The sequence below is a fragment of the Salvelinus alpinus genome, chromosome 5 (genome assembly GCF_045679555.1).
Source record: "Salvelinus alpinus chromosome 5, SLU_Salpinus.1, whole genome shotgun sequence".
NCBI lineage: Eukaryota > Metazoa > Chordata > Actinopteri > Salmoniformes > Salmonidae > Salvelinus > Salvelinus alpinus.
This window is the reverse complement of record NC_092090.1, coordinates 21512125-21537210: the sequence shown is the minus strand read 5'-3', so window position 1 is coordinate 21537210 and position 25086 is coordinate 21512125. Positions and strand designations below refer to the sequence as shown.

Genomic DNA, 25086 nt, shown 5'->3' with positions numbered 1-25086 from the left:
ACACACACACACACACACACACACACACACACACACACACACACACACACACACACACACACACACACACACACACACTGTACAGTACATATATCAATGCAGCCACATACACATTTTGATCTCTCACTCAAATGCAAGAACTGACTCACCCTGCAGCTGTGTTTACTGGCCTATGGTGTTTGTGTTGAGATGTCCAGCGGTGGCCTCCTCTTCTCACACACACACACACACTGTATCTCTGACTACTGTTCATTCATGTAAACACAACTCCGCAGCATCTGAGCTATATCATCCGAGCAGCGCTCTGGTTTATTTTACTTCCAGTAAAATCCTTAAATCTCAACGTCGGACAGCTGTCTGGGGCGATGGGAGATGGACGGGGGTTAAATGTGTTGTTTGTTTGACGTCCCGTGCAAAATAAACACAATAAAGCAATGTTCCGCGCAGCTCACTTAGATCAGAGGCAGACATGGTGCCCTACACACAGACACACAGAGAGAAGTACACACATATTAGAGGGACTCTTAGCCAGATGTTGTGCAAAGACACCCCAACAGTTATTATTGTTGTGTGTTCTGCCCCTTTCATTTACTGTATAACAAATACATTTGGGGGTGGTTTCCTGGACACATGGCCTACTCTTATGCTAAAAAGCATACTCAATGGTGTTGAGTCTATATGCTTAACCTGTGTCCTGGAAACCAGCCCCGGAGGTTCCTCACTACATAACACAATGTTTTGGTTTGTTTATATGGTAATGGGAGCGGTTGTAAAATGAAACGGATGTTTTATTGATGCTTGGTATTTACTGTGACCTAACAGGAGCATTCACCTTCTGCTTTCTCCCTGTCTTAAAAACTGACCGTGAACTTAACATGGGGGTTACGTTTGATTAATAACCTCTATTGTGATGTTGATGTTGCCCGTCACGTTGCCAGGCCTTGCTCGTGTGTCGCTAGATTAGAGAAACCCATTAGATTTATCCCCACGCACGCTAAAGGGTGGGAAATAATTTTTGTTTTGTCCTTTCCCATACCTTAGCATTATGAGCTGTATAATTCTCCAATACCTTCCACCTCCCTGCCAGCATAAATCACTGTTGTTATTCCATTTTTCCAGCTACTTTATTTGACGGACTTGATGAACCCCATCTGTCAAGCGTCCGCAGCCTTTGTCAAGCGTGTGCACGCAGCAGCAGCCCATTACCTGAGAGATCCATCAATCACGTGTGTTGCCCAGGCGACAGCACAGCGGCCATCTTGAGAAAGAAGCAGGAAGTGCCTCAGGGGCCATAATTGGTCCCTAATTGGCCTTGTAGTGGAGGCGTGTGTTTCAGCCAGGTCATGTGTCCAAGCCTTTTCTCATACTCAGTCACACTCTCACCGTGGCTCACCCCACTGGGCACAGACGTCAACTCAACGTCTAAATTCATTGAAATGATGTGGAAACAACGTTGATTCAACCAGTGTGTGCCCAGTGGGATGCTTGGAACACAGCAAGTGTCATCCACATGTCTCTATGCGGTAATACATCAGTTTAGTGCTGCCCTTAGAAGCTGTCCGCCGATTGGTGCTTCAGACACACACGTACACACACACACACACTCTTATGTAACGCTGTGCACCCAAACTAATGATTACTGTCCACACTTGGCTGTCAGTAGAATGTTAATCAGACAGTGCTATCCATCTCTCTGGTCTCTGTTAATATCTCCGACTATCCTTAACAAGGACATGAATATGGGGAACGTATGGGACTGCCATGGAAAATCTCCCTGCGAGACAGGACACGTCCATAGATGCCAGGGAGACTACTCAGCTAATCATTATTATTCAGCAGAATCCCTCCATGCTGTTGGAGCTGCAAGACCAAAGTTGTGTTCATTAGGCACCGAACTTAAGAAAATGTACTGAAATGGGGAGGGACTACCTGGCCTTGTCTAGTAAGAAATGCTGGCTGTTGCTGTGTTCTTTTATCGTTGTCGTAAATTGTTATTGTAATCATCTGTTTCATAACGGCTACCATGGGTATGAAGTCGACATTCTGTACATGGAGAGGCTGCACAGCTAATCTCACCTTTGGGACAAATTTGTAGTGAATGTCATGTTTATAGATTTTTCCCTCTTTGTTGTGATTTCCCATAGCTTTTCTCTACAGTGCATGATTTACCCTGTCCCTCAGTGTCCTAGTAGATACAGGTTCTGTCTAGCAAGGCCATGCTAAACAAGATAACAGTGGGATAGTTGACATTTCTAACCAGGGGTGCTTGGTTTCACTTGACTATAAAAGGAAATGGAAAACAGAAATGAAGCATGCGGGTGAATGGTGTAGGTTAGGGTAAGGTTAAGGTTAGGCACGCTAGTGAGTGTAACACACACTAAGAGGATGTTGGCTCCACAGTCACACTCCTGTAGACTACTACACGGTCTACTGATCCAAGTTGTCTGTGTGATTCAAGACTGAGTTAGCCTGCTGAGCTAAAGTCTAAGAAGCATTGGGAGCTGAATCTTCAGGTCTCTGCATGGTTACTCATCGCAGGAGCCTATTTCGGCTTCGAGAACCACCTCTGTCACACTTGTAATTGGGTCTGCAGAATCTTACTGGATTCCATTGATGACATGACAGCAATTAACTATAGGTGCATTCATGAATTAACTCTGGCTGTCTACTCCGATGTCAGAGCACTCTCGTCTAAGTGTGCCAGAGCACAGAATAAAAACTGATGAATTTATGAACGAGCAACACCCATTGAATATGACCGGTGTCGGCAAACATCGGCAAAACAACTGAATTAAATTGTTGCCAGCAGCACAGTTAGTCACCAACGCTCTAGATAAAATGAACACTGCCTAACCAGCTCTGCTAGGGCGAGTAAAACGGTCAGAGTGGGGCGTTCTCTCATTTGTGTCTGGAAGGAGCTAGCCAACTTTAGCCTGTTAGTTTGGGTGCTGACAAAACACTGAATTTACGAATGCCCAGAGCGCACTCTGGCACTCCAGAGTGTAATTGCAAAATGTATTTAAAAAGAATTGCATTGACAGTCAAGATCCCACAGATAAGACCGCATTCCATTGGGATCATCTTTTGGCGTGGTTAGACTGTTTTGCTCTGTTATGGCTGCATAGCTACTGATGGTAGCTCAAGGTCACTGTCTAAAGGTTGTGTTCATTAGACACCAAACGGAAGAAAACGGATTGAAACAGGGAGGCATTACCTGTTCTGTTTCAGTTGAAAAATGTGTTAGAACGCTTCCCGTTGTGTGCCCTAATGAACACACCCTTAGTTTTCCCGCTTTAGTAATAGATTAGAGCGCTGTGTGGTTGGTGCAGATAGCTCTCTGTAGGTTTGGGTCAGGGTGAGGCCGTGTTGTTTCTTGATGATAACTCTGTCATGGAGATTGTTCAAACTTCAGTCCTGGAAAGGACATGCGGGGGTGAACGTGCTGTAGGAAATGACAGATTATCGTCCCTGCTTTGTCCTGACTTGTCAAATGTCACTGTGACGTGCTACATTTTCAAATCCTATAAGTGATTGGCCATTTTCACAAAATGTTTTAATTTCGAAAGTACAAATAGTAGTTACAGCAGCAGGAGATGCCTTAGGCGTAAATTACACCCAGGCCAGAAATAGGAGAGAAGCCCAGATGATTTCCCAGAGAGAGAGAGACATGAAGTGAATGAGCTATAGGTGTCTTGACTTGCAGATGAAGATAATGTTCAAGTCCCGGAGGTGTCAGCCAGGCAGCACTGAGCTGCTGAGAGGAGAGCAGAGCAGAGGACCGAGGAGGAGGAAAGGGTTGAAGAGGGGAGACACTGGACACTGGGTGTGTGATGAGACCTATGGGGAGGAGGTGTGTGATGAGACCTATGGGGAGGAGGTGTGTGATGAGACCTATGGGGAGGAGGTGTGTGATGAGATGTGTGATGAGACCTATGGGGAGGAGGTGTGTGATGAGACCTATGGGGAGGAGGTGTGTGATGAGGCCTATGGGGAGAGACGGGCAGTCTGGGACTCATTGTCAGAGAGACGGATCACACGTCACTCCCCATGTTCTTTTCTCCTATCACTTTTTTACTGGACATTGGTACAAGCGCATGGCAAAAATAGGATACTTTCACTAATAGCCAAAGAGATCATTTAAGTGGCATAGGCCTTTATGCAATATAGGTTCAAAGAGCAAACAGTTTGAAAGGCCGCTTGTAGCCATGTAACCTACAGGTCAAGAAGAATGCAGAGCAGGACTTTTGTGTCTGACAGCTACAGTAGCCTGCCACAGACAATATACACAGTAGGCTTGCTACAGGTAACTGTCAGAATAAAGGAAACACCAACATAAAGTGTCTTCATAGGGTGAGCCAACAGAACAGCTTCAAAGAGGGGTCTCAAATGAATATAGGGGGTTTAAAGGGTGGGTGTGTGTCTCAGTCACCAGATCTCAACCCAATTGAACACTTAAGGAAGATTCTGAATCAGTGCCTGAGACAGCGTTTTACATCACCATCAACAAAATTAAGGATTTTTTTTATTTTGGAAGAATGATGTCACATCCCTCCAATAGAGTTCCAGACACTTGTAGAATCAATTTGGCATCATTCTTCCACAATAAATTCCTAAATTTTGTTGTTTTGTTGATGGTGATGTAAAACGCTGTCTCAGGCACTGCTCCAGAATCTCCCATAAGTGTTCATTTGGGTTGAGATCTGGTGACTGAGACACACACCCTTTAAACCCCCTATACTCCTTTGAGACCCCTCTTTTAAAGTCACTGAGATCTCTTCTTCTACGCGCTTAGAAAACAGGTTATCTAGAACCTAGAAGGGTTGTCCCCATTGCGGAACCCTTTGAAGAAACCTTTTGGGCTCTAGGTAGAACCCTTTCCACAGAAGGTTCTACATGGAAGCCAAAAGGGTTATCCTATGGCGACAGCCGAAGAACCCTTTTGGAACTCTTTTTCTAAGAGTGCAGCCATGGTAGGCAAAAAAATGGGCAACTGGGTATTTTTATACATGACCCTAAGCATGATGGGATGTTAATTGCTTAATTAACTCATGAACCACATCTGTGTGAAAGCATCTGCTTTCAATATACTTTGTATCCCTCATTTACTCAAGTGTTTCCTTTATTTTGACAGTTATGTGTACATAACCCAGTCCCCTACTCTCTAATCATTTCAGACACACAGACTAAAATAGCAGATCATTCGATTCCTGTTTTTTGTTTTGTTGCGGGGCTACTAAGCGATAGCACTCTCGATTGGACGCGCTGAGTGAAAGGGGGAGTGTTTACTACATTTTCAATGGAATGCAGCATAGGGGAGCGGGCCTCAGGTGTAGGCAGCATGCTGAAGCGATAACTGGATACGCTCAGATATGAGAAGCTTTTTTTTCTTTTCGGCGAGTTTATTTTTTGACAAGCTGATCCCTATTGGTGAACTATAACTAAAGGGTGGTTGTCGCTTGCGGGATTGACATTATTTATTGACAGCGTTCTATTCTATCTGAAAAGGCTTGTGTGTGTAGGATATTCACAAAAGGACTGGGCCCTAAACAACTTGTTTCAATTCAGAGAGAGAGAGGGACAGGGCTACCTACCTGTCCTGTTGGTTGCTGGTAGCGGCGTATCAAAAGGATATTCTTTCCCGGCTGCAAGTGGAACAGACGTTGACTCATGAAGAATACAGAGGAGTAGCCTAGTCCTCATGACATTTTATTTGCTTAGCATATCTATTTGTTCGTAATGCTCCACCAACTTGTAAGAGCTCGTTCAAAAAAAGTTGCTTAAATGGGAAAAACACAATTATCCTTGTATTTTTCACAATATTGATTTTGTGCGCATGTGAAAATAGACAGCGGTAGGCTAAATCGCACATTCATGCCATTTTAAGAGCATATGCATACTGTTCTTATATTAGCCTACCATTACTAAATTGCCTGAAATGTAAACCAAATTTGTCAGATTGCAATCTTATTCTTGCCTGTGCGATCACCTGCGCTATTGGCACCATTCCAATGATAAACCATTGCGTTTTCCAATGTTCTCAGAAAATTTATCGCTGAGAATAGGACATAATGCAAATGTCATTTAATCCTGCACGGCCAGACGCAGAGCGCAGTGTGTGTCCTGTGACATTGCACCTGAATGACTACTTGGCGAGAGACAGTTTTGCCTCGTCTTCCAAAAGAGATTCGTCGCGCCTTTCGCAGGAAGAACATGGAATAGAACTGCAAAGGATATATATGGAACTCGTTGGATAGCCAAACGTTCTAAGCTTGAATGAAAGAGATCACAAGTGAATTATATGGTTCTGGTATTTCAGCAAAGTACAGGTAGACATCTCTCAGTATGAATTTCAACAAATGTTGAGCTTAAATTCGTTCTCTTGGACTCCGGGATGCGCAACAAACCCATCGACTGAGCTGAAACTGCTTGGATCATGATGCAAGCGTAAAATTGCACCTGACATCGAATGCAACACAGCTGATCACATTTGACAAGGACCTACTATGTCAACATTACTAACCAGGTAAGATGCAGGTGTATGGTTATAAACGCATGTGTATGGTTATAAACATAGTTTAACATTTGATATAGCCTACATGTTTATGACTGTACAAGTGTCGCCTCTATGCTGAAGTAGCCTATGTTTATGATGAAGTATATGTTTATGACGTTGTACATAAAAAAATATGACGTTGTACATACCTCTGATAAAGTTACCATTAATCCACACAGCCTAATTGTTATAGTGAATGAAAGGGGAGTATTTAGTGGCCCATATCAAGTGATTTTAAGTTGATTTAGTAACTTGGCAAGCTCTCACCTAGTCGATTATAACTGTAAACCCGAGAGGTGTGTGTGTGTGTGCTACACCAGTTGTTCCCAAACTTTTTATAGTCCCATACCCCTTCAAACATTCAACCTCCAGCTGTGTACCCCCTCTAGCACCAGGGTCTTCGTTCTCTCAAATGTTGTTTTTTGCCATCATTGTAAGTCTGCCACACACACTATACGATACATTTATTAAACATAAGAATGAGTGGGAGTTTGTCACAACCCGGCTTGTGGGAAGTGACAAAGAGCTCTTATAGGATCAGGGCACAAATAATCAATAATTTTGCTCTTTATTTAACCATCTTACATATAAAACCTTATTTGTTTATCTGTGAATAACTCACCACAGGTTAATGAGAAGGGTGTGCTTGAAAGGATGCACATAACTCTGCAATGTTGGGTTGTATTGGAGAGAGTCTGTCTTAAATCATTTCCCACACACAGTCTGTGCCTGTATTTAGTTTTCATGCTAGTGAGGGCCGAGAATCCACTCTCACATAGATACGTGGTGCAAAGGGCATCAGTGTCTTAACGGCTCGATTTGCCAAGGCAGGATACTCTGAGTGCAGCCCAATCCAGAAATCAGACAGTGGTTCTGATTTAAATACAATTTTCACAGAACCGCTTGTTGCAGTTTTGATGACGCTCTCTTGTTCAGATATTGGTAAGTGGGCAGGAAAGGGATAACGAATCCAGTTGTTTGTGTCATTCGTGTCGGGAAAGTACCTGCGTAATTGCGCACCCAACTCACTCAGCTGCTTCGCTATATCACATTTGACATTGTCCGTAAGCTTGAGTTCATTTGCACACAAAAAAATATACAATGATGGAAAGACCTGTGTGTTGTCCTTGTTAATGCAGACAGAGAAGAGCTCCAACTTCTTAATCATAGCCTCAATTGTGTCCCGCACATTTAATATAGTTGCAGAGAGTCCCTGTAATCCTAGATTCAGATCATTCAGGTGAGAAAAAACATCACCCATGTAGGCCAGTCGTGTGAGAAACTCGTCATCATGCAACCAGTCAGTGAAAATTATGGTCAGTAAAAACTTTAAGCTTGTCTCTCAATTCCCCAAAAACGTGTCAATACTTTGCCCCTTGATAACCAGCGCACTTCTGTATGTTGTAAAAGCTTTACATTGTCGCTGCCCATATCATTGCATAGTGCAGAAAATACACGATAGTTCAGGGGCCTTGCTTTAACAAAGTTAACCATTTTCACTGTAGTGTCCAAAATGTCTTTCAAGCTGTCAGGCATTCCCTTGGCAGCTAGAGCCTCTCGGTGGATGCTGCAGTGTACCCAAGTGGCGTACACTCCAAGTGGCGTACACTCCACTATGTCTCCCTGTCATGGATTTTACGCCATCAGTACAGACACCAACATGAGCAGCAGCTACGTTTGGCTACATATGGACCGTTAGTAGAATTCCCACGAGAGAGTAACGGTTAATGTGATTGGATGTTAATTATTTAACTAGGCTACCTGTATTTGACATTGTGTTGTTATTTCGCTGAACACTAGATGGTTTAATTTTATTTTTGGCAGTGAAACGAGGCTACTCAGGTGAGGGAAAAAACTCACCCAAATGTATAGCCCTGTTGGAAAATGTGAATAACATTTTTATTTGGCGTACCCCTGACGGCATTGCACGTACCCCAGTTTGGGAATACCTGGTCTACACCAAGGGATGGTCGGTGATAAATTCCAGTGGCAGTTTGTCTCCTGTGTGACTGTGTAGTCTACTATATATATGTATATATATATATATATATATATATGTATATATATATATATATATATATATATGTATATATATATATATATGTATATATATATATATATAATGGCGTTAGTGTATTAACGCATCCATGTCTGATTTATCCTATTTAACTATGAAGGTGCTGTGTGATTTGTATATGAGTATATTAAGATTATTTAGAGAACACATATTTTCAACAATAAACAACTGTAAGATTACCTGTGATGTGTAGCCCACTGTACATGGTATGTCCTTGAATGGAGGTTGGCTAACACTTCAAACATACTATTATTAGTGTAACAGTATAACTTTAGACCGTCCCCTCGCTCCGACCTCGGGCGCGAACCAGGGACCCTCTGCACACATCAACAACAGTCACCCACGAAGCATCGTTACCCATCGCTCCACAAAAGCCGCGGCCCTTGCAGAGCAAGGGGAACCACTACTTCAAGGTCTCAAAGCGAGTGACGTAACCGATTGAAACGCTATTAGCGCGCACCACCGCTACCTAGCTAGCCATTTCACATCCGTTACACTCACCCCCCTTTCGACCTCCTCCTTTTCCGCAGCAACCAGTGATCCGGGTCAACAGCATTAATGTAACAGTATAACTTTAGACCGTTCCCTCGCCCCGACCTCGGGCGCGAACCAGGTACCCTCTGCACACATCAACAACAGTCACCCACGAAGCATCGTTACCCATCGCGCCACAAAAGCCGCGGCCCTTGCAGAGCAAGGGGAACCACTACTTAAAGGTCTCAAAGCGAGTGACGTAACCGATTGAAACGCTATTAGCGCGCACCACCGCTAACAAGCTAGCCATTTCATATCTGTTACATTAGGTCTAGTGACTGTACACATTGTTATGGTAAACAAGTGAAAGTTTGGTCTTGAACGCCCTGACAAACATAGAGTGTGTGTGTACGTGCTTTTGTTTGCTATGTGTGTGTGGGTGTGTGTGTGTAACAGTCCCTATCAGAGTATGATGCAGATACAGTCAGGCATACTTATCAAGAGTGGAGTGAAGTAGCCATACTAGTCTGAGGTAACCCCCATCCATATACTGAGAGACTGCAGCAGCGTGGCTTGTATAGAAGCCCCTGGCTGTGCATTCCTCTCATCCGGCTCCATTACTTTTATCTCCAAATGTCAGAGGCTATAAATATCCAGCTTCATACGTATCCCATCATGGCTGTTCTACAGAACCGCCCCACTAGAATAAGGGGAGTCTCATGGCTGTTGGAATAAGGGCAGTCTCATGGCTGTTGGAATAAGGGGAGTCTCATGGCTGTTGGAATAAGGGGAGTCTCATGGCTGTTGGAATAAGGGCAGTCTCATGGCTGTTGGAATAAGGGGAGTCTCATGGCTGTTGGAATAAGGGGAGTCTCATGGCTGTTGGAATAAGGGGAGTCTCATGGCTGTTGGAATAAGGGCAGTCTCATGGCTGTTGGAATAAGGGGAGTCTCATGGCTGTTGGAATAAGGGGAGTCTCATGGCTGTTGGAATAAGGGCAGTCTCATGGCTGTTGGAATAAGAGCAGTCTCATGGCTGTTGGAATAAGGGCAGTCTCAGGGCTGTTGGAATAAGGGAACTGGATTGCGCCTCAATACTCAATACTCCCTAATAGGAGATGAGGTGTTTTATTTTCCTGAAGAGTTGAAGTTTCATCTACTGTTCCTAGATATTGTATGTTATTCACTGAAGAAGATATTCCTGGGGGGAAATGAGAATCAGAACATCTGGGTGTGCTTTGGGATTTAGACCTGCTAATGAAGCAGTTTTTGACTAATCAAATGCAGTTTTTATATTAGAAGCACAAATAAAATAGCGAGTCTTCTCGACTTAATGGACGACATGAGCTTCCTCGGGATAAACCTATGATGTTTCCTTTACTGGTCTGTAGTCTGTCAAATTGGCTAATGTGAGATCAGGTTGAATGCTCGGGACATGAGAGGGATAACAGAGTCTTTCTCCCAGATCCGTCTCTTGAGGAATGTTTGTTTGGGAGCGAGACAGCTCAATGTACTATGGCACGCTGCTCAAATCCCTCCGGAATGAGTTCCCTAATTAAAGCGACAGCTTCAGAATGTCGATGTCGTCACTCAAGAGATCTCTTCCCCCGGGGGTGGAATTTCGATCGCTTGGCGATGGGCATGTATGTTTATGCATGAAGCAGCATGTAATCGATACTTTAATGAAGGTCATAGATAAGCAGGTCTGATCCTTGATGGTGTAAAGGAGGTTCGGATCAACGTTAGCGTGTTTGAAACCTGAAGACGTGCGTCTGCTCTCCAAGCTCAGGGGCTCCGTGCGCAGGAGACCCGGATACACGGAACCCAAACCGGCTGCGCGCGTGCGCCGTCGTGCGCCGTCGTGCGCCGTCGTGCGCCGTCGTGCGCCGTCGTGCATAAATTTATTTTGCCCCCTACACCAAACGCGATCACGACACGCATGTTAAAATATCAAAACAAACTCTGAACCAATGACATTAATTTGGGGACAGGTCGAAAAGCATTAAACATGTATGACAATTTAGCTAGTTAGCTTGCACTTGCGAGCTAATTTGTCCTATTTAGCTAGCTTGCTGTTGCTAGCGAATTTGTCCTGGGATATAAACATTGAGTTGTTATTTTACCTGAAATGCACAATGACCTCTACTCTGACAATTAATCCACACAGAACGGCCAATCGAATCGTTTGTAGTCATCTCTCCTCCTTCCAGGCTTTTTCATCTTTGAACGTATATGGTGATGGCATCTATACTTTCATAGTATTACCACGACAACCGGCAAAACAGTTCGTCTTTCAATCACCCACGTGGGTATAACCAATGAGGAGATGGCATGTGGGTACCTGATTCTATAAACCAAGGAGGAGATGGGAGAGGCAGGACTTGCAGCGCGATCTGCGTCAGAAATAGAAAGGAGTTCTATTTTAGCCCTTGGCGTTGTAGATGCTCGTTGGCGCGCGCACGGTGTCTGTGCAATAATTGAATAACATGTATTTCTAAATTTATTTTGCGACGCTCGCGCATATGACGTGTACGGTCTGGTCAACATGTAAGGCCATCAGCATACTGGGATTGTGTCAGAATTTCAGATGAATCAAATGTTGGGAGTCATCTGTTGCCGGATAAATGAAAATGGATGATTGTCTGACAAAAAAACGCACAAACTTTCTGTCTTTTGACTGATTAAACTCCTCTGAAAATATTTGATTTGTGTTGTACTTTTGACAGTTTCATAGTTGTTCATGAGTCTGTGTGGCTGTAGCCTTAGAACTCTGGTCGGTCACACTGTGATAAAGCCTCTTCTGTTTTAAACTTTTCACACTATTAAGCAGAGCCATGCCGAGCTGTACTGTGCTGGCCTGGTTATGTACCCACCATAGTTGCTGGAAGTGAAACCTCGCTGGAAATAACAACAATGTGAAAAGAACATACAGTATCTGAGCCAGCACAGTAGACTGTCGGTTTGGGTCAGCACAACTATACCTTGTATTTGCGTGTGGTTGGGATATAGTAATGATTAAAATAATGTAGATGGATCCTCATTGAGTGAGATTGGAGTGTCGCAAAGTACACTGTCAGATAAGACTTTACAGGTCAATAGTCACGTCAGGAATGCTATGACTATGATAGTTCAGTTGTTTGTCTATATTAATGTCACCTTGCACTTTCTCCCCCAATCACATGTTTATGTGTTGGCTGGTATTCCACTGTACTCTGGTCCCAGATCTGTTTGTGCTGTCTCAACTTCTATCATCATATGATTTGGCATGAATGACCACACAGATGTAGGATCTTCATTTTACCAATCTGTCGCAGGAGAACTTTCCTGCAATGCAGGAAATGTAAAACTTGTTGTGTATTTGAGGCTTAATAAGACTACTGATGTTTCTAATTCCCTCTATGAAATGTCAGACTTGATTTTTCATTAAGAAAAATGTATCAGCCCCTACAAAAATGTCCATTAATTATAATTCACATTTCCTGTTGCTACAGGATTATTTTCCTGCTGTAGGAGACTGGTTAAAATGAAGAAAGATCCTACAACTTTAAGAGTTAGCTATACAGCACAAACAGACCTGAGACACTCCAATGTCTCTAGCCACTTTAATAATACAAAAAATGTATGTAATAATTGTATCCCTAGTCACTTTAAACAGTGCCACTTTATATAATGTTTACATACCCTACATTACTCATCTTATATGTATATACTGTACTCTACTATCTACTGCATCTTGCTTATGCCGCACGGCCATCACTCATCCATATATTTATATGTACATATTCTTATTCATTCCTTTACACTTGTGTGTATAAGGTAGTTGTTATGAAATTGTTAGATTACTTGTTAGATATTACTGCACGGTTGGAACTAGAAGCACAGGCATTTCCCTACACAAGTGTAACCGATGTGAAATGGCTAGCTAGTTAGCGGTGGTGCGCGCTAATAGTGTTTCAATCGGTGACGTCACTCGCTCTGAGACCTGAAGTAGTTGTTCCCCTTGCTCTGCAAGGGCCGCGGCTTTTGTGGCGCGATGGGTAATGATGCTTCGTGGGTGACTGTTGTCTATGTGTGCAGAGGGTCCCTGGTTCGAGCCCAGGTAGGGGCGAGGAGAGGGACGAAAGTTATACTGTTACATTGATGCTGTTGACCCTGAATGCTGCGGAAAAAGGAGGAGGTCAAAAGGGGGGTGAGTGTAACCGATGTGAAATGGCTAGCCCGGCTAACCCGGGTCGGGGCGAGGGGAAGGACGAAAGCTATACTGTTACACAAGCAGTAACATCTGCTAACCATGTGCATGTGACCAATAAAATTGGATTTGATTTGACCAGACTAATTCCACAGTGAAAACCAAGTGTATAAAAATGTGTGTATTTTCAATTCTCAGTGGAGGAAGTGTTGGTGAAAAATGGTGTGTTTGGCAGTGACCTAAAAGGAGATCAGGTCATGTTCATTAGGCACCAAACGGAAGAAAACAGACCGAAACAGGCAGGGGCTACCTGAACTTGACAAAGAAACCACATTTTTGTTTGGCATTGCAAAACATTTTAGAAAATGTTCAGTTGCTTTCCCTACTGAACACGACCCTGGTGTTATTCACCATGTCAGTAGTTCCAAATGTTGGAGCATGACCGTAGATGGCCTGCCAGACTGGATCAGACGGACGGTCTGTCTCAGTAAAATGTGAAAAGATAAGCTCATAATCCAAGAGGTATGACAATGTCAAGAGATTTCGTCTGTTTGTCCTGAGAAGGAGAACGATGGTGCAGCCAGTCAGGCAGTAGAGGAACAGAGGAGAATCTTTGAGTTCTAGGAGCAATGGTCAGAGACCCCAAGACACAACCAAGGTGTGGGATTAATTTAAACACTAAACTCTGTCTTTAGAATAGCATCACATTAAACATTATGTTAAACATAACATAACATAATGGTCAATACTCAGCACTGCTTTTCAAAGTAAATGTCTTAAACTCCTTATGTTGCTTAAAGGGGCATTACACAAAGTCAAAGTTTGTCAACAGCCTTGTCCCACACCATTAGTTGTGTTGATCCAGTTTCCTGCCTCAACTGAAACAAAATCATTATATGGTGCTCATTTTTGTCATTCATTTTGGATTGAGGTATACCCATGGATCGACCATTTCAGTGCTTCATGACTCGTGCAATGATGAATTGTTGCCTTATTGATTGGGCTAATCCCTGACCAGGATCATTGCCTGACCAGGATCACTGCCTGACCAGGATCATTACCTGACCGTGAATGTCTCATTGTTCCCGCCCATTAATAGTCTGTTCAGATTTAGGGTTCAAAGGTCATGTTTTTTAGTCTATTCAACTCTATTTACTGAAGTACTTAGTCTATATGCGTCCACCAGGCCTTAAAGGCAAGCTCTGGAACACTGGCCACTAGTAAGTATTTTTTTAAACCTCCCGGTCTGCGCTGGATGTGTCAATGTGTAGTTCATACATGCAGAATTACTGTCTTAACTCAATTAGCTGCGATACCCCGAGTTTGAAAGTGACTGTTTACTGAAAGCTGTGGCACTATTTACCCTACATTTTCCCCCACGTGGGCCAGCCTCCTAGCAGTTCAAGTTCCAGCCAATGAGCTTTAGCCCATTGCCATTTGAGCGACAGCTAGCAAGATGCACACATAGCAAAGCAAGAGAGAGCGCAATGATGTGGTGCACATATCTGTACATATGTGACTTAGTACGCAATTTCCGGGGACCACTTTTGGCTCGTGAGTGCTACTTTCAGAACTACTAGCTGAAAACTATGCAAAAAGTACCATATAATCTATTTTTAAACCAGTATTCACCAAATAGTGGGTCACAGCTAAGTCCCTGTGGGTCATGGAGGATGGGGGACTGGCTAGAAACACTGTCTTTTGTTCACTTGGTGGATCATTCAAAAGCTGCAGATGACGCCGACGTTGTCAGTTAATTTCATGGTGCTCTTTTGTAAAAAGAAAAAAATGTTTTTTAAAGCTGATGCAAAATGAACTGAATATATCATTGTTGCAGTCATAGGGTGTAGCTGTCATTTTTATTGTTTTCTTTACCCAGTTTTATTGTTATTTTTACCCAGAAAAGCACCCCGTTCCCATAGAAACCTTTTGGTAGCTCCTGCACAGCTGCATACATTCAAGAGTATAGTTGGGTCATAGCACAAAACAGTCTAGGATTCAATCTGATTGTGCTTGTAGGCAATGTTAACGTGTTGGCGGAGATCAAATTCAAGGTAAACACAGCAGATGTCAGCTCAATTGGAAATTCCCTTTAAATGTCAAGTGTCATAGCGAGGTTTCAGATTTAATCCCGGCCTTAGGAACCACCAGGCCTGACCAGTGTTTTACAGAAATCCGTTAGTTTAGGAACCCATGCCCTGCGCATTTTAGTTCTAGACCAGCAATAACACATCTGATTCAACTAGTGAATCTAATCACCAAGCCCTTGCCTTGATTAGTTGAATCAGGTGTGTTCGTTCTGGGCTGGAACAAAAAAGTCCAGTCCTGGGGTCCCTGAAGATGTGTTGGGAAACGATGGCCTACACCAGGGATCATCAACTACACTGAACAGAAATATACAACTGCAACAGGTAAAGTGTTGGTCCCATGTTTCATGCACTGAAATAAAAAATCCCAGAAATGTTCCATACGCACAAAAAGCTTATTTCTCAAAAAATGTTTGCTGATTGAACAGAATGATCATTACACAGGTGCACGCTGTGCTGGGGAGGCCACTTTAAGGCCACTTTAAAATGTGCAGTTTTGTCTCACAACACAATGCCACAGATGTCTCAAGTTTTGAGTGAGTGTGCAATTGGCATGTTGACTGCAGGAATGTCCACCAGAGCTGTTGCCAGAGAATTGAATGTTAATTTCTCTAGCATAAGCTGCCTCCAACATATTTTTTGATAATTTGGCAATCCGTCCAACCGGCTTCACAACTGCAGACCACGTGTAACCACGGTGCTGAGGAGTATTTCTGTCTGTAATAATTATCTTTTGTGGGGGAAAAAACTCATTCTGATTGGCTGTGTCTGGCTCCCCATTGGGTGGGCCTATCCCCTGCCAAGTTGTGTGAAATCCATAGATTAGTGCCTAATGAATTTATTTAAATTGACTGATTTCCTTATATGAACTGTAACTCAGTAAAATCGTTGAAATTGCTGCATGTTATGTTTTATATTTTTGTTAAGTATAGATTCCGCTGCCGGACAACAACAAAAATTTATTCCGCAGATGGTCGGGGGGCCGGAACATACAGTAATTGCAAATAATTTGCCCAAACAGATATATTTGACTAAAACATAATAATTTCAAACCTTGCTTACATTTGTATACGATCACGCGTCTTTATATTATGCGTGGGAATACTTTCTAAATTAAATTCACTTGGAGTTGATTTCTTGGTGTTTTTAGTCTTTCAAATCAAATCAAACTTTATTTGTCACATGCGCCGAATACAACAAGTGTAGACCTTACTGTGAAATGCTTACTGACAAGCCCTTAACCAACAGTGCAGTTCAAGAAGAGTTAAGAAAATATTTACCAAATTAACTAAAGTAAGAAATAATACAAAGTAACACAATAACGAGGCTATATACAGGGGTAGCGGTACCAAGTAAGTGTGCAGGGGTACAGGTTAGTTGAGGTAATTTGTACATGTAGGTGGGGGTGAAGGGACTATGCATAGATAACAAACAGCGAGTAGTAGCAGTGTAGAAAACAAATTTGGGGAGGGGGGGTCAATGTAAATAATCCAGTGGCCATTTGATGAATTGTTCAGTAGTCTTATGGCTTGGGGGTAGAATCTGTTAAGGAGCCTTTTGGTCCTAGACTTGGTGCTCCGGTACCGCTTGCCGTGCGGTAGCAGAGAAAACAGTCTATTACTTTGGTGACTGGAGTCTCTCACAATTTCATGTACAACTATGTAAATAAAAAAATAGTGGGAATCCATCTTACACAAAGTAGGGACCACTGGGAGCCAGAGGCAGGTGCCCCCCCTAGCAACCATGCCATCTCTGTCCCTGTGACATGGTGCACACTGCGTTAGAGGGCCAAAGGGCACATTCTAACCTGCAATACACTCTAGTAATCAGTGCACAGTTATGGCAGTAATCTCACTTCGAGATAACAGCATAAAAATGACGAGAGAGCGAGAGCTGTGTTTTCTGGAGGGAATTAAAACAAGGGTGTGTGAGGTCAACCATATTACAGCTGAACCAAAATATGGGGAGAAATGTAGGGTGGTGGGTGGGGATGTTTTTTTTGTCCTTTTTTAATGAGGGTTCTGAACTCTCTTCTCTCTTTGTACTCAGGTGGGTGAAACAGTTTCAGCCTGTGTGTGATATTAGCAAATGTATTTAAATAATGGCAATGGTGGTCTGGCTGGACTAGTGGCAATGCCACAGCCTCGGCATACAGGTCTACGGTGTCAGGATGGGTTGGAATCCGGCCTACTGCCCTTTCATACAACCTTTTCTTCTATCTTTCCCTGCTGTCATCCTACCTCTCTCTCTTCAGTAAAATCTGAAAAATACCTTTAAAAATATATACATATATAAGAAAGAATGGTAATGTTGTGACGGGTTACATCCATTATATGTAGATACTTGGTGAAAAGGTCTGCTTAAATAAACCCAAATGCCTGCACACTAACACTACAGATGCAGTGATGCACTGCTTCCACATCACCTCCAGTATTCATGGGTCGCTAACATCATACAGTACTACTGTCCTATGGCAAATAAATAACCTTGGTTAAAAATGTATAGGCCATTTAGTGTATTAAACTGAATAATGCAATATCTATTTCATGAAAAGAGACACATAGAAGATGCAGCCTGAATAGTTGGATTCTTGGCTATGGTTTCATATGAGTCACAGGTTTAATGGAGATAGTGTGAGAAAGCAGTTGGTGGTGCCTTCATGGTGATGGGTATTCCACACTATCTTTGGCACTGACTTTGTGTGTGTGTGTGTGTGTGTGTGTGTGTGTGTGTGTGTGTGTGTGTGTGTGTGTGTGTGTGTGTGTGTGTGTGTGTGTGTGTGTGTGTGTGTGTGTGTGTGTGTGTGTGTGTGTGTGTACACCCATGTGGATGGGTATGTTTTCCCAATGCCATAGAAAGGCTAATTCAGTCAAAATAAACAACTTGTCTCGTAATGATTAAAGTCATTTCCCCCTGCCTGCCCCTGAGCCCTGCTCTAATGTGCTACCATTGGCTTAATGAGACGTAGGAGGAGCTGTTGTTGACCTCCAGTAGGGCCTCTGTGACTAGGGGGCAAACAGTGGCCAGACAGGCTCCCTGCGACCTGGGGAAAATGGAGTAGGCATAAAAGGTCCAGCATGTAGTTTTGGGTACGGCTCAATATATTCTGAATGATTTGCGGTACATTCGATCTTGTATCTGGCCTACTGCTACACTTCCCCTCCGTAAGTTTGGTTTTTGCTTCTTTTTCCTCTATCCCCAGCCCAGCTACCCCCAGTCTCTCCTACCCCCAGTCTCTCCTAGCCCCAGCCCAGCTAACCCCAGTCTCTCCTACCCCCAGTCTCTCCTAGCCCCAGCCCAGCTACCCCCAGTCTCTCCTAGACCCAGTCTCTCCTAGCCCCAGCCCAGTTACCCCCAGTCTCTCCTACCCCCAGTCACTCCTAGCCCCAGCCCAGCTACCCCCAGTCTCTCCTAGCCCCAGCCCAGCTACCCCCAGTCTCTCCTAGACCCAGTCTCTCCTAGCCCCAGCCCAGCTACCCCCAGTCTCTCCTAGACCCAGTCTCTCCTAGCCCCAGCCCAGTTACCCCCAGTCTCTCCTACCCCCAGTCTCTCCTAGCCCCAGTCCAGCTACCCTCAGTCTCTCCTAGACCCAGTCTCTCCTAGCCCCAGCACAGTTACCCCCAGTCTCTCCTACCCCCAGTCTCTCCTAGCCCCAGCACAGTTACCCCCAGTCTCTCCTAGCCCCAGCCCAGCTAACCCCAGTCTCTCCTTCCCCTAGTCCCAGCCCAACTACCCCCAGTGTCCCCTAACCCAGCTATCCCCAGCCTCGCTTAGCCCTAGCCTAGTTTTCCCTTAGCCCTAGTCTAGTTTTCCCCCAATCTTAACCAGCCCTAACTCCCCAAGTCTTCCCCCGGTCTATTCTAGCCCCAGCCCAGCATCCTGCAACCTCCCTAAGTCTCAACCCAGATTCCCCCACCTCTCCCCAGCCTTCCATTGCACCAACTCAGTGTCTCCCAGCCCAGATTCCCCCAACTCCATCCCATGTTCCCTCAGCCTTCCTTCGCGCCAGGCCAGCACCAGCTTCCCCAGGCTGCACTAGCTCCAGGCCAGCACCAGCAACCCCAGACTTCCCCAGGCTTCCCTAGCTCCAGCCCAGCGACAGATTCCCCCAGACTTCTCTAGCTCCAGCCAAGTGCCAGCTTCCCCCAGACGTCCCTTGCTCCAGCCCAGCACCAGACTCCCAAAGATTCCCCAGAATTCCCTAGCTCCAACCTAGCGCCAGCTTTCCCCAGACTACCCTAGCTCCAGCCCAGTGCCAGCTTTCCCAGATTCCCCATACTTCCCTAGCTTTAGCCCAGTGCCAGATTTCCCAGGCTTCCATAGCTCCAGCCCAGCGTCAGCTTCCCCCAGATTCCCCCAGACTTCCCTAGTAGAAGGGCTGCTCAGTGGAATGTGAGGGAGATGTGTATCGTTTAATTGGACAGTGCGACTACTGACCTGGAACTCTGCCAAACAGAGCTTTTGGCCTAGATGTGTGTTTACAAACTTGTTACAGATAAGAAAGAGGGAGCGGGAGAAGACTGGGAGAATAAACAGAACGCGTAAAGGGAAAGGGGTGTGTGTGTGTGTGTGTGTGTGTGGCTCAGTTGGTAGAGCATGGCACTTGCAATGCCAGGATTGTGGGTTTGATTCCCGCTGCGTTTTTTCCACCCATACAAAATGTATCAATGCACTACTTTTAGTTGCTTTTGGTAAAAGTGTCTGCTAAATGGCATATCATTACATGGGAAGAACCAAATACACTGAAGGGAGACCCAGGAAAAAACATGGTTCCTAGTCCAGTGCATTGGCATAGCCAGAAATTCATTGGTGGGTGGGCTTGCAGAAATGTAGGTGGATTATGAGCTGTCTTGTTTGCCAAATAAACAAATTAAGCACTGGTATGATGCATATACTGTAGCCATAAAAGCACAGTGACATACAGTGCATTCGGAATGTATTCAGACTCCTTGACTTTTTCCACATTTTGTTACCTTACAGCCTTATTCTAACATGGAGGAAATTATTATTTTTCCTCATCAATCTACACACAACACCCCATAAACACATAACACCCCATAAACAGGTATATAAAAAAAGCCTTATTTACTTAAGTATCCAGACCCTTTGCTATGAGACTCGAAATTAAGCTCAGGTGCATCCTGTTTCCATTGATCATCTTTGAGTTGTTTCTTCAACTTGATTGGAGTTCACCTGTGGTAAATTGGACATGATTTGAAAAGATACACACACCTGTCTATATAAGATCCCACAGTTGACAGTGCTTGTCACAGCAAAAACCAAGCCATGAGGTCAAAGGAATTGTCCCTAGAGCTCCTAGACAGGATTGTGTCGAGGCACAGATCTGGGGAAGGGTACCAAAAAATGTCTGCTGCATTGAAGGTCCCCAAGAACACAGTGGCCTCCCTCATTCTTACATGGAAAAAGTTTGGAACCACCAAGACTCTTCCTAGAGCTGGCTGCTCAGCCAAACTGAACAATCTGGAGAGAAGGGCCTTGGTCAGGGAGGTGACCAAGAACCCGATGGTCACTCTGACAGAGCTCCAGAGTTCCTCTGTGGAGATGGGAGAACTTTCCAGAAGAACAGCCATCTCTGCAGCACTCCACCAAATCAGGCCTTTATGGTAGATTGGCCAGACGGAAGCCACTCCTCAGTAAAAGGCACATGACAGTCTGCTTGGAGTTTGGCAAAAAGCCACCTAAAAACTCTCAGACCATGAGAAACAAAATTCTCCGGTCTGATAAAACCAAGATTGAACTCTTTGGCCTGAATGCCAAGCGTCACGTCTGGCGGAAACCTGGCACCATCCTGGCAGCATCATGCCGTGGGGATGTTTTTCAGCGGCAGGGACTGGGAGACTTGTCAGGATCAAGGGAAAGATGAATGGAGCAAAGTACAGAGATCCTTGATGAAAACCTTCTCCAGAGCGCTCAGGACCTCAGACTGGGGCGAGAGACATATGTAGGAAATAAAGTACCATTAGAGATGTACTCATGCTGTTTCTCAAATGACAAATCAGACCCACTTGACTTGTGCAACTCTCCTTACAGATGGACTAACAGTAGTTAGTTAGCACTAAACAAATCAGTACCAGGAAGCCTTTATAGAGGGGGGTTTCCAACCATTTCTGAGGAGGCATTTCTGAGAAAACACATTAAAGCCTTTGATGAGTCAGAGTGACTGTGTGTGTCAGCCAGGGAGAGGGTGAAGTACAGATATCCTGTGTGTGTGTGTCAGCCAGGGAGAGGGTGAAGTACAGATATCCTGTGTGTGTGTGTCAGCCAGGGAGAGGGTGAAGTACAGATATCCTGTGTGTGTGTGTCAGCCAGGGAGAGGATGAAGTACAGATATCCTGTGTGTATCAGCCAGGGATAGGGTGAAGTACAGATATCCTGTGTGTGTCAGCCAGGGAGAGGGTGAAGTACAGATATCCTGTGTGTGTGCGTGTTTGTGTGCGCATGACTGGTGTGCATGTGGGTGTAACGAGTCAAATGAAGTGTGTGTGTGTGTAGTCTCGGATTATCGTTGGAGCATCCTAGAGGTGAATGCAGACGGGTTAATAAGGACAGACAGGGAGTAGACTGTGACTGGCAGTGGCTGCTCAACACATACAGTTGTGTTAACAGTCATACACATTGAAAAGAGAGTATCTCCACACATATCCAGATGGAGCACGGCAGTCATTCAAATAAATTAACATGACTAAAGAACGAAGGGAACTGTACAGCAAAGGAGGCTGGTGGGGGGAGCTTTAGGAGGACGTGTTCATTGTAATGGCTGGAATAGAGGGGCTCCATTCTATTGATTATAGGAGGAACGTTTTGAAGGACATGGTCCATGTTTACAATGTGTTTGGCCTCATTCTATTGATTATAGGAGGAACGTTTTGAAGGACATGGTCCTTTATCAGCAGTATCATGTGTAAGCAGCCATAGGCTGAATAGTATACCTACCATGAAATTGATTGACCTACATGTATAAATTAAGGTTAAATAAGGTAGGTAGCTGGCACACACACAAGTTGTTTATTTTGACTGAATTAGCGTTTCTAGGGCATTGGGAAAACATACCCATTACACATCCGCGTGGGTACACACACGCATAAATCCACTCAGTTCTTACATTTGAGAATAGTTGTGTGTTACAGTCAGGGGTGGTGGGAGGTGGCTGAACCCTGGTGGTGCTGTGGGAGAGAGCGTTAATGATGGTGGGAGGTGGCTGAACCCTGGTGGTGCTGTGGGAGAGAGCGTTAATGATGATGGTGGTGGGAGGTGGCTGAACCCTGGTGGTGCTGTGGAGGAGAGAGTTAATGATGATGATGGTGGGAGGTGGCTGAACCCTGGTGGTGCTGTGGGAGAGAGAGTTAATGATGATGATGGTGGGAGGTGGCTGAACCCTGGTGGTGCTGTGGGAGAGAGAGTTAATGATGATGATGGTGGGAGGTGGCTGAACCCTGGTGGTGCTGTGGGAGAGAGCGTTAATGATGATGATGGTGGGAGGTGGCTGAACCCTGGTGGTGCTGTGGGAGAGAGCGTTAATGATGATGATGGTGGGAGGTGGCTGAACCCTGGTGGTGCTGTGGGAGAGAGCGTTAATGATGGTGGGAGGTGGCTGAACCCTGGTGGTGCTGTGGGAGAGAGAGTTAATGATGATGATGATGGTGGGAGGTGGCTGAACCCTGGTGGTGCTGTGGGAGAGAGAGTTAATGATGATGATGGTGGGTGGTTGTGTGGGTGCATTCTTGACTTTGGTTCCTGCCCTGCCCCCAGGGGCCCCAGTGGCATGGCAGCTTGTTTGTTGTTATTATCAGTGACCCCTAGAGCCGGGGCTCCTTTGTTAAGCGAGGCCTGAATTGTTCATCTCTCTGTAGGTGATGGCTTTGTTATGGATTTAATGGCTCTTTTCTGGATTTTTATAATTAGCGGGTATCGGCCTAATTCTGCTCTGCATGCATTATTTGGTGTTTTATGTTGTACACTGAGGATATTTTTGCAGAATTCTGCATGCAGAGTCTCAATTTGGTGTTTGTCCCATTTTGTGAATTATTGGTTGGTGAGCGGACCCCAGACCTCACAACCATAAAGGGCAATGGGTTCTATAACTGATATTTTAAGTATTTTTAGCCAGATCCTAACTGGTATGTCAAATTTGATGTTCCTTTTGATGGCATAGAATGCCCTTCTTGCCATGTGTCTCAGATCGTTCAGAGCTTTGTGGAAGTTACCTGTGGTGCTGATGTTTAGGCTAAGGTATGTATAGTTTGTGTGCTCGAGGACAACGGTGTCTAGATGGAATTTGTATTTGTGGTCCTGGCAACTGGACCTTTTTTAGAACACCATTATTTTGGGCTTAGAGATTTACTGTCAGGGCCCAGGACTGTCAGAATCGGTGCAGAAGATCTAGGTGCTGCTGTAGGCCTTTCTTGGTTGGTGACAGAAGCACCAGATCATCAGCAAACAGTAGACATTTGACTTCAGATTCTAGTAGGGTGAGGCCGGGTGCTGCAGACTTTTATTCTAGTGCCCTCTCCAATTCGTTGATATATATGTTGAAGAGGGTGGGGCTTAAGCTGCATCCCTGTCTCACCCCACGGCCCTGTGGGAAGAAATTTGTGTGTTTTTTGCCTATTTTAACCGCACACTTGTTGTTTGTGTACATGGATTTCATAATGTTGTATGTTTTCCCCCCAACACCACTTTCCATCAATTTGTATAGCAGACCTTCATGCCAAATTGAGTCAAAGGCTTTTTTGAAATCAACAAAATATGAGGAGACTTTGCCTTTGTTTTGGTTTGTTTGTTTGTCAATTAGGGTGTGCAGCGTGAATACGTGGTCTGTCGTTTGTTAATTTGGTAAAAAGCCAATTTGACATTTGCTCAGTACATTGTTTTCACTGAAGAAATGTATGAGTCTGCTGTTAATGATAATGCAGAGGCTTTCCCCAAGGTTGCTGTTGACGCATGTCCCACGGTAGTTATTGGGGTCAAATTTGTCTCCACTTTTGTGGATTGGGGTTATCAGTCCTTGGTTCCAAATATTGGGGAAGATTCCAGAGCTAAGGATGATGTTAACAATTTAAGTATAGCCAATTGAAATTTGTTGTCTGTATATTTTATAATTTCATCGAGGATACCATCAACACCACATGCCTTTTTGGGTTGGAGGGTTTTTATTTTGTCCTGTAGTTCATTCAAGGTAATTGGAGAATCCAGTGGGTTCTGGTAGTCTTTAATAGTTAATTCTAATATTTGTATTTGATCATATATATGTTTTTGCTCTTTGTTATAGAGCCAAAAAGAATGGAGAAGTGGTTTACCCATACATCTCCATTTGGATAGATAATTCTTTGTGTTGTTGTTTACTGTTTTCTAATTTCCCCAGAAGTGGTTAGAGTCTATTGATTCTTCAATTACATTGAGCTGATTTCTGACGTGGTGTTCCTTCTTTTTCCGTAGTGTATTTCTGTATTGTTTTAGTGATTCACCATAGTGAAGGTGTAGACTCACGTTTTCTGGGTCTCTATGTTTTTGGTTGGACAGGTTTCTCAATTTCTTTCTTAGGTTTTTACATTCTTCATCAAACCATTTGTCATTGTTGTTCATTTTCTTCGGTTTTCTGTTTTGAATTTTTTGGATTAGATAGGGAAACTGAGAGGTCAAATATACTGTTAACATTTTCTACTGACAAATTTACACCTTCACTATTA

General features: G+C 44.2%; 1 protein-coding gene across 1 annotated transcript in view; it reads left to right on the top strand.

Moving 5' to 3' along the window:
* The first annotated feature begins 5238 nt into the window (after window positions 1–5238).
* adamtsl5 (ADAMTS like 5) overlaps window positions 5239–25086 on the top strand; it is a 55779-nt gene continuing 35931 nt past the window's right edge. Inside the window, exon 1 of the mRNA XM_071400964.1 lies at window positions 5239–6523. Within this exon, the coding sequence (XP_071257065.1) occupies window positions 6504–6523 (20 nt within the window). The 5' untranslated portion in view covers window positions 5239–6503. The remainder of the gene's footprint in view (window positions 6524–25086) is intronic.